Source organism: Siphateles boraxobius, unplaced genomic scaffold (assembly GCF_051911475.1).
Source record: "Siphateles boraxobius isolate OS27281-9 unplaced genomic scaffold, OSU_SipBor_1 49, whole genome shotgun sequence".
Classification (NCBI taxonomy): domain Eukaryota; kingdom Metazoa; phylum Chordata; class Actinopteri; order Cypriniformes; family Leuciscidae; genus Siphateles; species Siphateles boraxobius.
This window is the reverse complement of record NW_027509130.1, coordinates 5,169,328-5,185,819: the sequence shown is the minus strand read 5'-3', so window position 1 is coordinate 5,185,819 and position 16,492 is coordinate 5,169,328. Positions and strand designations below refer to the sequence as shown.

Sequence of the window (16,492 nt, the reverse complement as noted above, 5' to 3'; positions counted from 1 at the left end):
CTACTATACTAAAATAAAACTACCCGACATAAATATAGCTAGCCTACAATTTGGCTTAACCATATGTTTTTCTTGTAATCGGTGGGAGTTTTTGTGGTTAGATAAGTTGGGTCACAAGGCGCTAAATGTCAAGCCTGGTTTAACTGATTATGAATTCAGCATCAAACACCATCACAGGGTCAATGAATATGTGTTTCGCCTTCAAATGGGTTCATGGCGCCATCTAGTGCTGCAAGTGCCATAAAGCAATTCAAAGTGGTTTAGAAGAAAATAGGCTGTCAACTTGGGGAGTGATGATGAGTAGGCCTAGCTAATGAATAATAAATGCTACCTTATTCAGAGCAGCGCCATGACAGGTATGAAAGCGATCGTGAGGGACAAACCGTGTTTTCAATGGCATCCGCTGTAAAAAGTTTCGAGATCACTATAAATTTCTACAGCAAATTTTGTCTGGGCTTTTTTTTTACTGAAATTTCTTGTAAAGATATTTTTGCAGTGTTTCGTCAGCAGAACAACCCAAAAACACATCTATCCCTCACAGGCTCAATCAAAGATGGCGCTCCTGTGAATAAGGTCTATTCTGCTTCACGTTATACACAGTGATTCGGGACAAATATACACAGAATAATAGACATTAGTGTACAACAAATATATAGCCTATTCTGTCGTAATTACCATGACAACACGTCTGTCGATGTCTATGGCAACACCAATTACCCTGCAAGGGTCACGTGGTACAAATCGGAGCTCTCAGAAACTGTAATCTATGAGGACATGGACACTTTATGCCTAGTTTCACAGACAGGGTTTAGATTAAGCCAGGATTAGGCCTTAGTTCAATTAGGACTATTTAAGTATCTTAAACATGCCTTAGAAAAAAAACAAAAAACATCAGGCTACTAATGTGCATCTTGAGTGAAATAAAAACCAAAACAGTGGCACTGATATATTTTAAGATTAGAGTTAAGATTAAGTTAAAACAGCTCAAACATAGTTACTTAGTCTGGGACTAGGCTAAAGCCTTGTCTGTGAAACCAGGGGTATATCTCATAATCAAGTTGTTTACGTCATAGTATGAATGTCATGCTATAATTTAAGTTCAATAGTTAAATGTAGCATACATTTGGCAAGATAAACACATTATTTTGAATATTTATGATATACGTTATTTGATAACAAAATGTTCCACTAAACAGGATAACAACAATGATGGGATTACAGGAGTTTAAACTGCTTTAAAAAGAACAGTTAAAAGAACAAATTCCAATTTAGTTTATTTATGAATTAAAGACATATAAGATCAGAAGAGAAACACGTTTACTCAAGGCAGCCACATAATATTGAAACATCAAACTGCTCACACTGACCATAAGTTTACAGACATAACACAATGCCCAGACGTTCACTGTTAAACAGTCAAAGTACACTCATTCATAACTAGTGAAACAGAATTTACAGTGCTCTCACAGTTTTTCTTTCACAGCATTTTTTTTTCTGTATAAATACTTAGTGTAAATGACAGCTGAATCATATCTGTGTTTTCACTAATAATGTCATTTACTCAAAACACACAGACATAAATTACACGTACGACTGTGTGAAATGTAAAGATTAGGCTATATGCATGTATGATAATGTGATGTTAGAAGAAATGAGACATTCATACTTCCATATGTTGTGATTATCATGAAATATCACAGCTATAGAAACAAGCGACAATAGCAACATTTAGACAAAGTCTAAACTGAGACAAAAATGCCATAATAATATTTGTAAATGATGTAGTTTCATGCAGAGGGCAAATACAAAAACACACTGAATAAACAGTTCAACTCAACATAAAACAAGATTCGCAACCCATATTCCTGATGTAATTTGTCATATTTCCAGGTGAATAAGAATATTTGAGAAACACTGTACAATAAGGTCTCATTTATTAGTAGTAGAATGCATTAACTAATAATGAGCAATATATTTTATACAGCATTATTAATCTTTGTTAATGTTAGCTAATAAAAATTGTAATTCATTTTTTGTTCATGTTGAGGTTAGAGCTTTAACTAATGTTACCAGATACAACTTTGATTTTATATATGCATTAGTAAATGCTGAGATAATCATTAGCTAAGATTAATAAACTCCATAGAAGTATTGTTCATCATTCGTTCATGTAGTTAAACCTTACTGTAAAGTGTTACAAAATATTCAATGAGATTCAGACCTAAATTCAACTTGTCATGTTGCCTTTAAAGGTGCACTGTGTTATTTTTAGCTGCATCTAGTGGTGAGGTTGTGAATTGCACCCAACAGAAGTTATGGTGGCTGACAGGAAATTATGTTGTTGTCTGAGACAGCAGAGAGTAGCCAATTAAACAATGAGGTTTCTTTACAAAGATTAATAAGAAATTAGATTTACTTAATTTTTCAGTAAAACGACATGTTATTGCGAATATTATTGTTACTTGTTCATCATTGTGTCAGTGTTTTATTCGCTGACTTTAGGTAGCTTCCTTGCACGAAGAACAACATAGTGACGAAACATGTTTGTCCGTTCAGGGACACTGTAGAAACATGGCGGCGCAAAATGGCTATTTCAATGTATGGGGACCGGCGGTTTATGTAAATAGAACTGGCTCAATCTAAGGTAATAAAACGGTTAATTTTATAAGGTCTTTATACACCACTGAAAACATAGTTATATATATGATATTGCATTTCCGTCAACAGATCCTCCTAAATATTACACAATGCACCTTCAACAGGTAAAAATAAGCAGAATTTCAAATTACAGAACTAGTTTAAGTCCATCCAGGATTGTTTTGTCGACTGTGTTAAATAGACAATAGAATTGCGGTAGAAAGCTCACTGCATTCGTTTCCTTAAAATTCAACCGATAAGATAAAACAGAACACTTGATAACAAACATTCAGGAGATCTAGAACACAAATGTTCTAGAAGCCGCTTCCACTGCCTTCCATATCGGTGGCCAGAACGGAGCGTTTGCGCAGGACGGTGTTGCTCCTCCGGGCTTGTGGTGGCGCTGTGGCACTGCGTGTCTGAGGCTGCGCAGGGGGGCAGGGTGCTCTGTACTGGGGCAGGCCGCTCTTGGTGGTGTCCAGTTCTTCGGGGTCTCCTTCCTGAACCCTCAGGGCCGCTATCACCTCTCGATCTGAGGGGCTGAGAGTCAGACAGCCGCAGCTATGGCCTTCGACACCGTCTTCTTCCCCGGGGTCGTCTTCAACCGTCATAAAGGCGTCTCCCCAAAGACTCTCGCAGAGGTCTCGCCCGTGCTGATACATCTGATCAACAAACACAGATGCATGGATGATCAGAACATGCACACAAGTACGCAAACAAACAACTGTTCTATCAAAGTACCGGTGCTCTTCGTTCATTTTTTAACGAAACATTTACGTTTTGAATTTTTTTACTTCATTGGAATGGTACGAAACTTGGTAAAGGTTTTGACACTTGCAGTGAACACACACACAAAAAATCATGGACACAATTTAGTACCTAAAAATACCTAAAAATACAAAATATTAAATAAAAATACATTATCGAACTAAAATGTAGTACATTCATTTAATTGAAATAAAAAAATAAATTTCTGTCATGTTTGACCGACACGCAAAGAGCACCAGAGGGTTAAGGCAAGTTATTTCACTCGGTGGCCATCTTTGAAATGCCTCTCGAGCAGCTATTTCAGTCATAGTGCAGCTCCTATTTCTTCGAATGGGGAAACATCTAATTCTCTAAAGCACCAGGTAAGGTTTTTACCACTCAAATAGTGGTAAAAATGTCTTATTTTTCATGTGCAGTCCTAAGTGCTCATTTTAAGCCGTCACATGATCACTTTAATAAATTGGCGACTGGCTCTTATATCTAGAAGGCGGGACTTATTCCGCCATATTGCGTGTTTCACTTTCTCCCATTCATAGTAACATGAGTGCAATGAGTTCATTGTCTTTGTATATATGAAGTCTTTGGTTTGATCCAATGAGAAAACTGACTGTAGAAGAAGACTCACACTAATGCTGCAATAATGACCCCTTGTGGCGATGCTGAGAATGCAGTGTGTAATTGCTTGGTATTGTGCATTTTTATAACATAAAAAACTAGCAGTAGATATACATTAACAGCAGAACTGACAGCCAAAATCAACCTTAATAGTTCTTCAGACTGCTAGTTATAAAAATTAAATTACTAAAGCAATGTGAAGAGCACAGCTGCAGTTATGAGGGATTTTACCATTCATGTAGCATCAAAAATATTATGTGTAATGATGATAAAACATTTCAGATCCGCTGCTAACATTGTCTGTCATTAAATTCGCACATCAGCTTTAATGATTCCACACACACACACACACACACACACACACACACACACACACACACACACACACACACACACACACACACACACACACACACACACACACACACACACACACACACACCTCTCCTCTGCTTTCTCTATCTCATTATTGGCTGTGATTTTCACCCCTCAGAAGAACATGTGAAGTGTGTGTGTGTGTGTTTCTCTGTCACTCATGGTTATGCACATGTGATGATGATTGTGTTGATTATGAATTTTAACTGTGGCATTTCCACAGAAACACAGTGATCTTAAAACCAAACTTTGATCAACTATGACTCGATTTACTGTCTTAATTCATGTTCCTGCTCTCATTGGCAATGATTCATCACTGCACGCTATTCTGCGAAAAATGTATAATCTTTTATGAAAATCATAACCTCCAAAACGACTTTCATTTCCGGCTGACATCAATTTATCAAGCCATTTATCAGTCAATTCATCATGATTAAATCAAGTCCTGCTCACTGTTAAACATCATACAAAATGTGTTACCCCTAAAAAAATGAATGGCACAGAAGTCTGTTTAACATTATAAATCATGTTGGGGTCACATGACAAGCCAAACACTTGCTTGCTTTATCTTGGTATTACTGGACAACTCCATTCACCAAATAAATGATTCATTGTTTATTCATGAGTATCAAAGTTGAATATGTTTTGAATCAAATTAACATTGATATTGTCACATATTCAATGTGTATATTGTCACATATTCAATGTGTATATAGTGTTCAAGTATTTTGTAATCTTTTTACAACCATAAAATGTTGCATCATACACTGTTGTAATGTTTTTTCAATGTTGAAACAATAAATTACATTATATCAACCATATTCAGCATTGAAACTGACTGTACGAGAGGCCGGTTGCACTGATTCACATCTCTCTCTCTCTTTTCACATGTACAGCATGTTAGTGGTGAGGAAATGTGACATGAACTGACACGTTCACTGTGTGTGTGTTCATATGTGTGTGTGTGTGTGTGTGTGTGTGTGTGTGTGTTTTCACAAAGACGTTCCAGCTGTGTCCATGCCCGGAGTCACATATTCTCTCCAGTGCTGACGTTGATGTGAACAACCCACATAGCAGTGATCATCTGCTCCAAATCAGGATTGAGACCTTGAGCCGATTAAGTGTTAACTTTATTGCAGTTGACTTCACTGATTTACAATTTACTTCATTTGAAATTATAATGTTTCATCTGTTATGATTTGGCATGTAAAAGGTTAATTTTTAACAATACTACAGTTTAAAAATATTGAATTGATTAAAATGTTTGTGATCATTTAACCATAATCATGCAATATTTCAATAATTTTGTTTATCAACGGGCATAATTGTATTAATATGCTGTCATAAAATATACCGTATTTTATTCCTGTTGTGGATATTTATCTCCTTAAAATTAAAGTAAAATATTCTGTTTAAAATAAAGTGCAAAAAGATTTAACATAATATTTCCCTAAATGTTTTAAAGAAAAACAATGTTATTTTACAGGTATTTCCTGAATTGTTAATTCAAATGACTGGGAGCAGCAGAATATTAAACACTGACAGATCTCTCAAGATCTCAGCATATTCACTCATTACAATCCAGTTTGACTTTATTTACCTAAACACTAAAGTTCTTATTGTAAGGCTTAGGTGTTGAAGACTTATTGACATTTAAAAAAAACAATTAAGTCACCACTATGGTGAACAGTGTTTGCTTTAGTTGGGCTCTTGACCCTTGAATTTTTAATTTTAGTATTTCTTTTACTGCTTTTGTGTCACTGATACACATTTATTATGCCAAAAAAGATTGCTAGAGAAAATCTCATCAGATGATGTTGGTCACTTATTGGTGAGTGGGTCATCATGTAGTGCCATGATTCCCAGATATCACTTGAAGTCAAATCTCTTAACAGTACATTTCACATGGTTTACTGTAGCCTTGTGGGTATTGTGGCATTAGTATTATCTGGTATTATCTGGTATTCTAATTTATTTTAAGTCATTATGCAGAAAATGTTTTGAGCTGTGTTTTTTAGGAGCACAGAAACATAAAGAATCAACATACAAATCTCAACAATGGTGACAATCAACAAATCTTTTAGTGACTTTAGTAGCTTGTTTTGTGACGTTCAGAGTTGATCTGAATATATATATATATATATATATATATATATATATATATATATATATATATATATATTGTTGAGATTCATACTCTGATTATTGATGTCTGTGTGAGTCTACATGATCCTGTCAAAACATTTTCTGCATAATGATTTAATAAAATCTTTCAGAATAGCACAGCACTGCAGGAATTTCTGCAGCAATATCGGCATGAGAAGTTAACAACTAATATTAATCAATTTATTCAGAGATTAGACTCTGGTGTCAGTGAATCAGGACACTAAATGATGACTGCATCATGTGATCAGAGTTTCTCTTACATTTTTTTTTGCTATAACAAACAAGTATTAGAGATACACAGTTATAGCAGCCAGAGGAAAACTAATGTTAAAGAGTCAAGTACTCAACTAAATAAACAAACACTGATCACAATAATGGTGACTACAAACGTTTATTATTTTCAATAAAACATCTAAACCTCTTTTAATTCGCAATAAGAACTTTAGTAAGAAACTGTAATTCTGGATTGTAATAAGTGAAGATACTGAGATCTTGAGAGATCTGTTAATGTTTAATGTTCTGTTGGGATTTAAAGGGTTTCTGTTGAGTTTTTTGGGTCACCATTGTACTGAAGAGTAGAGCCTGTGCTTCAGTCCAGGATGGGCCAAAAAACAGTGATGTTATGTTGCGTTATTTAAGAGGCAGTAACTGTGTAGCTGCTGATACAGTGACAAATATAGTCACATTAATTCATGCATGTCATTAACTGCAAGAGTTTCTCATTTTACATTGAATGTTTTAGTTAGTAATGATTCAGGGAATACCTGTAAAATAATAGTGTTTTTTGCATTCATTTAATTTAGGATATTTTACTTTAAGTTTTTTTTTGTTAGGCAGCTGTAAGCTAATAGTCATTAACCATTTCTGATTTACTTAAGGCTGAAAATCGGTACCAACACTTAACCAACCTATTCATGGCCAGTGCAGGACCAGATATGGGTCAGTAATTGCCTGAGACTTGGGCCAGTTACTTGGCCACTCCAGGGCCGTCATTCTTTGTAGTATGTGGGCCATGTGGGAAACCTCTGTAGTGATGTTGGTATCAGACATTAGCCGCGTTTCTATTACAGATTTGTGCAAAATGTTTGTGCTATTTTGTAAATGTCAATAAAAAACTATTGCGAAATGACAGCGTTTCCATTAACTGTTGTTATGCGACTAAAACGTAATTTTTTCCTCTTGCGATAAGTCATTCCAATAATTATGGCAACCGATGTTGGTATGGGTTATCCGAGCCACCGCACTAGCCATTTTTTTTAATGGAAAGAGATTTAGGCGTGTTATCCAAACATTCATGGCAAGGAAAACCCCTTATACTTGGGAGCCACAACATATGAGGTGTTTCTGGATATTTCTCCCTCATATCTGCTTCAATGGTCTTGATTGTGGCATTTCCTTGTTGTTTAGAGTCCGGTATTCCTGTAATAATTTTGTCTTTTATGAGTTTAATAAAGGACTCTGTCTCGTCTTTTGTCCAAACATACCGCTCCTTCTACGTCAGGTGACCCTGTAAATGCTTAAAAATTTCCATTGCAGTTTTGTTTAATATTTCTTTTTCGAATTGCTGGAAAAACCACCTCATATGAGCGTAAACATTTTTAGCGATACGCGTTTCCGCGTTTCCACTGGGCGTATTTTCAATTCGCAATCTCAATTTGCGCATTTTGAAGGGTAATGGAAACACGGCTAGTGATGTGAACAAACCACATTATTTCTCTTGCCCTGTTGAGTCCCAATTTTGAAATTAGATTAAAACTATCCCTCTGTGTAATTAAAGCTCAAAACAAAAACCAACCACACAGCAAAACCCTGGAAACTACTCAGAACAACCTAGTAACCGAACACCTAAACAACCACATAGCAACATGTAAACTCTTCAGAACTTCTTAACAACTACATACCGATATCCTGCCAATACAGCATGTGTGAAACATCCTCAGAACACCTTGACAACCTCCTAGCAACACACTATAACATAATAAACTTAGCAACAACACCCTGGCAACCACCAATAATACCATAGCAATACATAGCAATGTGTGTGTCTATTCAGAGCACCTTAGCAACCACTTAACAACATACTAAAAAAATTATTACTAAAAAATTATACAGAAGATCTTAGCAACTGCATAGCAACATGCTGGCAATCACGTACAGCATTATAGAAGTACAGTAATGTTTCAAATGTCCTAAAAACACTTTAGCAACAACTTAGGGACACAATAAAAATATTAAAAAGTCCTTGCAACACCATGGCAACCAATAAAAGACACACCTAAAATTTTGCATCTGCTTATCAACACCCTGGCAACCAACCACAACTCATGGCAATGTGCAAAACTCCTTTAGAACATTATCAACTCCTTAACAACTGCATAGCAACAACCTGGCAAACACCCACAACACCCGGTACACATAGCAATTTGCCAAAGTTTGACACATCAACCACTTAGCAACACATTGCCAACATTTAAAAATCTACATAGCAACACCCTGGCAACCAGCCACAACACCATAGCAATACAGTATATAGCAATGTGACAAAAACTAGAACACCTTAACATTCACAACCTCTTAGCAAAATAGACCACCTTAGTAACTGCATAGAAATACCTTGGCAACCTCCAACAATGTCCTGGGAACACTTTGCAAGCAATGAGCCAAAACCCACTAAAAACACTTTAGCAACACACTAAAAACATTTTAAAAACCGTAGGAATTGCAATACAACACCCTGGCAACCACCCAAAAACACACAGCAATGTGCCAAAACCCACTAAAACACTTGAGCAACACACTAAAACGTAATTTAAAAAAAAACTTAGCGACTGCAAAGCAACACACTGCAAACCACCCAAAACACACATCAATGTATCAAAACCCACTAAAAACACTTTAGCAACACACTAAAAAATATAAACAAACCTTAGCAACTGCATAGAAACACAATGGCAACCACCCAAAACACACATTAATGTGCCAACAACCACTAAAAACACTTTATAAACACTAAAAGCATTTAAAAAACCTTAGCAATTATATAACAACACCCTGGCAACCACCCAAAACACACATCGATGTGTCAAAACCAACTAAAAACACTTTAGCAACACTGAAAATATAAACAAACCTTAGCAATTGCATAACAACACTCTGGCAATTACCTACAACACCACAGCAATGAGTTTTGCCCAGACAAATATCAAATTTTCTTCAGAAATTTACAGATCTAGTAGTGAGTTTGGTGTAGGATGTTTGGTATGATGTTACCTGTTGGTAAGGCACACAGCCGCCGGTGCAGTTCTGTCCTCTTGGGTCGGTGGCCCAGTCTCGAGCGCACGTCAGGTCCAGTTTACAGGCCTCGTACCTGCAACAGTGACATCTCTGGTCATCATATTACCAACAACTCATCACAAAAGGTTATGGCCTTGGACCTGAAGACTGTGTTTGTGAGCATGAGTGGGCGGGGCCTCACCAGTCTCTGCAGAAACTGTGGCACAGAGGCACCGCCTTCAGGGAGGAGTCACGATGTGGGTGTGGCCAGCGAGCAGCGTCAGGAGAGCAGCGATAAAAACACACCAAGCGCTTCAGGAAGGACTCACAGCTACAGACAGAGAGAGACAGAGAGAGAGAGAGAAAGAGAGACTGTTATATATATATAGAGAGAGTCTTTTTTAGTTGAAGAAAAAGAGATGGTACTTCACAAACACATTCAGTAAAACAATAATGAGCATTTACACAAAACTTCACATGCACAAAAACCACACCCGTACATAAGCGAAAAATAAATAAATAAATAAAAATGAATTATAAACAAAACAAACCTGGATTAAAAAAATAACTATATATAAATAAATAAATTAAAATTAATTAAAAATAAATAAACATGAATTATAAACAAACAAACAAACCTGGATTGAAAATAACCAACTAAATATATAAACAAACAAACAATAATTTAAATAATTAAACAAAGATTAAAAATAACTAATTAACTAACTACATTAAATATATAAACCAAACAAACATACAAATACTTACTGCCATCTAGAGTCTAAAAAAGGACAAACCGTGTAACATGTTCAACCACAACTTCAACATGAGAATTGAGAAAGAAAATTCTGCCAAATTAGTTAATAGTTTTGTTTTAATTATTATTAAACCTTGTTTACATATTGTGCATCCTTCACACTAAAAATAAATATATATATATATTTTATTGAACACAAATATGAGGCAAAACTATTATCACCTGCTAAAAGCAGTTATCAAATCATATCTGATTGAATAAATCAATTTCCAGATTTTACAGTGTAAATATGAATCATATTTATTTAGGGAATGGATATAATCTTACAGAGGGCTGAGAAGACCACACTTATCCCAGGGAGAGTTGTCCACGGAGCCGGAGAGATCCTGGACATCCGTCTCAGAACAACATGAATCTGAACAGAGACACAAACATTAACAACCTGGGACAAACTACAAACAATACCAACTGGAAAGTAAAATGAATCTAAAGTTTTTAATGAACTGATCTTGACCAGTTTTGAATCAGCTGTGTGATTGTGATTGTGAGAGGACTATAAAGTGTGTGTGCACACACTCTCTGTGTAGAGCGAGCAGTCCTTCAGACGGGGCTCAGGACTGGGCGTGGCTTTGTGTCTCCCACCCTGAAGACACACCCCCTCGTGACTCATCACAGCAGCAGCCAATAGAATGAGGTAGGCGAGGCCGAGCAGAACTCTGGACACGCCCATTTTCACCTGCGTTTGTCTTTCAACTGTAAGTAATAATCTGGGATGGGAAATACTTTATAATGACTCTCATCAACTAACATTATGATGCTTCAGAACATGAAATTCATAAAAGTATTAATTTAAACAGATATAAACAGATCAGCTCAGTTAAACACTGGTTATTTGATGTGTTTATTTTTTTTATCTGTCTGAAATCCTCAACCAATGTAAGAGGAATTTCCGCCAAAATTTGGAATCAATCCAAACGTGATGAAATCTGCTAAAATCAAAATTCTGAAAATATTAACTAGAAAGTAAGAATTTGTTCACCCACCTGGATCTTATTTGATTCTTAGAGGAGCCTTGTTGTGCTGCCCTTAAGATTATAATAATGGAACTGTAATAAAATAAATAGAGATTGTTTATATATAGCCTATATATATATATATATATATATATATATATATGTGTTAGCTAGCAAAAAATGTAATATATATTCCCAAATTAGAAATAAAATAAAAATAATGTAACTAAAATAAATATATATTCCCAAATAAAATCTGAAATCAAACAATAGATTAAAACATCAAATATATATTCCAAAATAATAATAATAATAATAATGTAACTAGAATAAAATAAATATATATTCCCAAATAAAAACTGAAATCAAATAATGCATTAAAACATCAAATATAATATTCCCAAATAAAATAAACATAATACAATAAATTCATTCTAAAATACAAAATACACTTTAGTTTAGGCTAAATCTTAATGCACTCTTTACATCACAACCTACAGAAACTTTTAGTTTGATATATCAAAGTAATGAACAGGTTCAGTTCAACCCAATGTTTTCACAGCTCATCTTAAGAGGTAAATAAATCATAAAAGACAACATTATGATTAATTGTGGTGTGGATATGAATGTCCTTTAACTGTGTCATGCAGTCCTCCATAAGAGGATGAAGAGTTACACAGACTGATCTACTCAAACTGTACACAGTACCTCACGCCAGAGTTAAAATCTCCTAAAACACAAAATGATAGTTAATATGTCCATAAAACTGTCCCTACCTGATATTGCTGCGTCCAGTGGCTGTTCTGATGCTCTCCGGTTTGAACTGCTCTCTCACTCTATTCCCCGAGCTATAGTCGAAGGACATCTCGATGACAACGCCCCTCCCTCTCTCTCTCTCTCTCTCTCTCTCTCTCTCTCTCTCTCTCTCTCTCTCTCTCTCTCTCTCTCCAACACACGCACGCACGCGCGCGTTCGCACACACGCATTTACCATTAGTTTGTTCTTAGTGAGTGCAGTTATCAAAGAAAAATAATGGAAGCAATATGACTATAAATAGACATAGATATAAACAAAGACACTTTGATCATACATTATAATAATAATAATAACAATAATAATAATAATAGGTAATGTGGGTGTATTTCATGTGACCTTGTTTCTAATTGCATCTCATCATGTGCCACTGAGTCACCTGCACATGCCGCCTGCGTATTCTGCTGTTTTGTTTTCCCAAAAACCTGTCTCGGTATATTACATGAGGTGAATCCAGGGTGAATTAGGATAATCTGGGACATTGTGGGGAATTGGGACACCTAAGCTTCTTGTTCCGTTTCAAGCACGTCTATGTCAACATGAACATGCTGTTTCTCACATGGTAAAGTCTTGTTGGTTGATCTAAACTTCTGCAATAAACTATACGAATAAACTGCTGAAGTACATACAGCTTAACATAACGCACAGACAAATTAAATGAACACTACTTTTACACAATATAAAAAACTGTAAAACTTTACAATAACATTCATTAGTTAACATTAGTTCATGTATTTACTGACATTAACTAACAATGAGCAATACGTTTGTTACAGTATTAATTAATCTTTGTTAATGTTAGTTAATAAAAATACAGCTGTTCATTATTTGTTCATGTTCACAGTGCATTAACTAATGTTAACAAATACAACCCTTGATTTTAATGATGTATTAGTAAGTGTTGAAATTGATATTAATAAATGCTGAAGTATTGTTCATTCTTAGTTCATGTTAACTAAGGTAGTTAACTAAGGTTAACTAATGAACCGTATTGTAAAGTGTTACCAATAAACTATAGCCTCATAATATCTCAATGATACTAAAATAACACTAATGCATAATGCGTATCTAAAAGTGGCTCAAAATGGTCAAATATCAGCTGTTTAATCTGCTTGACTGCCAAAAAGAAGCCATTTGTAGTAAACAGATGCTATAATGATGGTCTTCACTTTAGAGACGATAATTTCTCTCAGCAGGCAGGCACTGAAGGCTTGTTTTGCTGGTTATTCCTTCTCTAATCTTCCTTCTGGAATAATCCCACCTCCGTGCGCCGCTTTAAGACGTTTTTGGCCCCAAACGAAAACACTGTGCCCTAGTTACAGAGCTGTAGAGGATTCAGTCTGAAACACCCTGGCTTCTTCGAACGGGGGTTACCGTCGTAAATTGTTTCAGATGGCATGTATGTTTTCACTCATGTCATGTAGTTAAGGCCTGTCAGAGTGATTCATAATGATACAGACAGTTTCGTTAGCAGGGGCCGCAGGTCTCTCGACGCTCGCTCGAGTGTTTTATTTTGGGGCTGAGGACAGCAGACAGAAGCTATTAGCCTTTGGCCATCTGAGCTGGAATAATAATCCTTTGTGTCAAAGCTATTCATGGATGAGCCGTTGTTGTGCTCGTTCCTGGAGAGGTCACCCACATTATGACCAGAGGACCGCCGCTAATTGCACTGAATTCGTTCCACCATTCAGAGCTGGTTTCACTCGTACGGACAAAATGACCCGCCCCCCTTAGTTACTGTTGCTATGTCTGACAAGCCATGGTAAAAAAATAAATTGTGGAGCAGAGAGGACACTGACAACGCGCCAACAGACGAGACAAAGCTGGTGACTTTTGATATGAAACAGTCTAAGGTTTTTTTTTTTTAAGAAATTCAAATCGTTTTTTGGCTCTTAAATGTGTCGTGACAGAGAGTTGTAACACCTCAATTCAAGTGGTATGTAAACCGATCATCTCTTTCCACTTCGCTAGTTATAGCATGAAAAAACATGAATGAACATCAGAAGGTATGTTGTTTCAACCATGGCAAGACGTCAATACACACCATTTTTCAAGTTAAAATCCACCAACATTAATCTACTAACTCTCCTGTCTGGTTAGTTTGTCAGAAAAATGTCGGTTTCTGCGTTCTGATTGGTCAGATAACCTGTCAGTCAAACTCCCGGCGAATGGTGAATTGGACGCAATTTAGCCTAACCTCAGATAGCCGAGCTACATCTATGGCCCACAATTTTCTGTTTTAATATCAAATACATATCAATTTTGGAGGGTAATACCATGGTATTCTTGGAAGCACCTTAAAGGTGCAAAACGCAAGTCTCTGAGTTTTTGCAGAACTACGCCCCCTCTGGCGACAAGCGAAACTGCAACCAGAGTTGTGCACGCTCATGGACCACACGCACACGCACGCATGCACGAGCACGAGCTGTTCATAACTAAAGGAGCATCTGCCGCACAGATCTTTGGTGTACAGCCAAAATGTCTTCAGAGGTAATAAAGTTATAAATCTGCTAGTCATTTCAAATATATGGAAGGAAAGACATTTGAGTAAATTACTCTTATGTGTGAGGGGAAAACGGGGGTAGTAGAAAACTTTTTTATGTGTTTACTGTATCCACCTATGATTGTATTGTTATGAAAACACGTTCATGAACAATATAATTGATTACTTCGCAAAAGCTCAAAATAATAATCACACCATACACGGTTGGTCAACAACGTTCACTCAGATGTCTCAAGGTAATAAACAATCAAATGTCACCATGACGTTTTCATAAAAGCCAAACAGGTTGCGGGGTTCAGCCTGTTATTGATCTGCTAAGTAGAATATTCCAATAACAATACATCCTTTTTCTGTTATAATTTACTCAATTTATTACAGGTAATAATGATTATTACATCAGAGTAATATCTAAAATAGGATTAAATCAGAGCTAAACCAGGTCCAGACCCAGTAAAGTTAGCCTCTGAAGAAAGGTATTGTTTTACATAGAGTATAATACATCGTTGCCCCCACATACCTCATATATACTACATACAAAATGTACCACATTCACGGGAACAATTTACTATTTTTACCGAAAAATACAATATAGCCAATGCAACGGCGTTCTTCCTTGTTGGTCAATAACATGAACACCTTAGCATGTTAGCAATGTACACAAGGCTAACGTTACCGGTAGGCCATACACAAAAACATAGTTTGCATCTTTTATTGGATATGTTTTATGTTTCATGATGTACTACTATTCTTCCGAACACAATTCCTAGTTTATGAAACGGTTCACTAACAATGGTAGTAAAACCAATTCTGATTGTACATGTATCTAGCTTACGCTAAAGCATTACACATTTTACGCATCGTCATTTTTTGTCATAACGTACATAGATTGGCCGTATCAAACATTAGAGACTGGTCTATATCTTACCGTTTTATCAAGAAAAAAGCCAACTGAGGATCCCGTTTGAGACCAAGAGCAGACCGGAGATCTCTCCATTTGTTGAATGCCTTCCCGAGGTTGACTCTCGTCTTACTCCGACGCCTGTCTGACTCCAATTTGGGACCTTTTGGTGGCACTAGACAAAATTTTTCTTTTCTTTACTTTACGTGGAGTTTGCGTTGGGGTTTGGAATGGACTACAAGCCGGTCTCTTTGAATCCATCTTCTACCTTTGATGCACGAGTTGTCTTCGCTGATGCGGAGAATGGCGGCGCCGGCGAATACACAAACCTGCGAGACATAGCCTGGTGAGCGTGAACGCGCATGACGTCACGCCCAGTCTAAAATTCGAACCCGAATCCCTCTTATATATTATACAGTACAGGATTATAGAGGCAATCTCAGTGCGCAGAGAAGGGCTCATTCAGCCCATCAGGCAGTTCTTTAAGCATGTATGGGTTAGAAAAACGGGTATTTTTAACATGAATTGTTGCGCAATGCACCTTTAATGTACTGCGTGAATACATAAATGGCATATGGATATGATAATCATTCTGTATCATGATCATGGTCACTCACTACTATGTTACTTCTTTAAGGAACATGTATTCCACTGAAGAAAATTAGTTTAAAATG

At 36.3% G+C, this 16,492-nt stretch overlaps 1 protein-coding gene across 2 annotated transcripts; it reads right to left on the bottom strand.

Annotated features, from left to right (window-relative positions):
• Positions 1 to 1,257: 1,257 nt before the first annotated feature.
• On the bottom strand, positions 1,258 to 12,501 carry rtbdn (retbindin). Of its 2 annotated transcripts, none has more exons than XM_077202183.1 (7): positions 12,381 to 12,501; positions 11,635 to 11,697; positions 11,168 to 11,358; positions 10,919 to 11,006; positions 10,037 to 10,165; positions 9,832 to 9,928; positions 1,258 to 3,299 (listed from the first exon to the last, which is right to left on the bottom strand). In XM_077202183.1, exons 1-7 carry the CDS (start codon positions 12,467 to 12,469, stop codon positions 2,952 to 2,954), a joined length of 1,005 nt encoding a protein of 334 aa, XP_077058298.1. In that variant the 5' UTR covers positions 12,470 to 12,501; the 3' UTR covers positions 1,258 to 2,951. The 2 variants fall into 2 exon arrangements, with proteins under 2 accessions (XP_077058298.1, XP_077058297.1); XM_077202182.1 differs by having other exon boundaries at positions 11,168 to 11,344; positions 12,381 to 12,443.
• Positions 12,502 to 16,492: the final 3,991 nt, after the last annotated feature.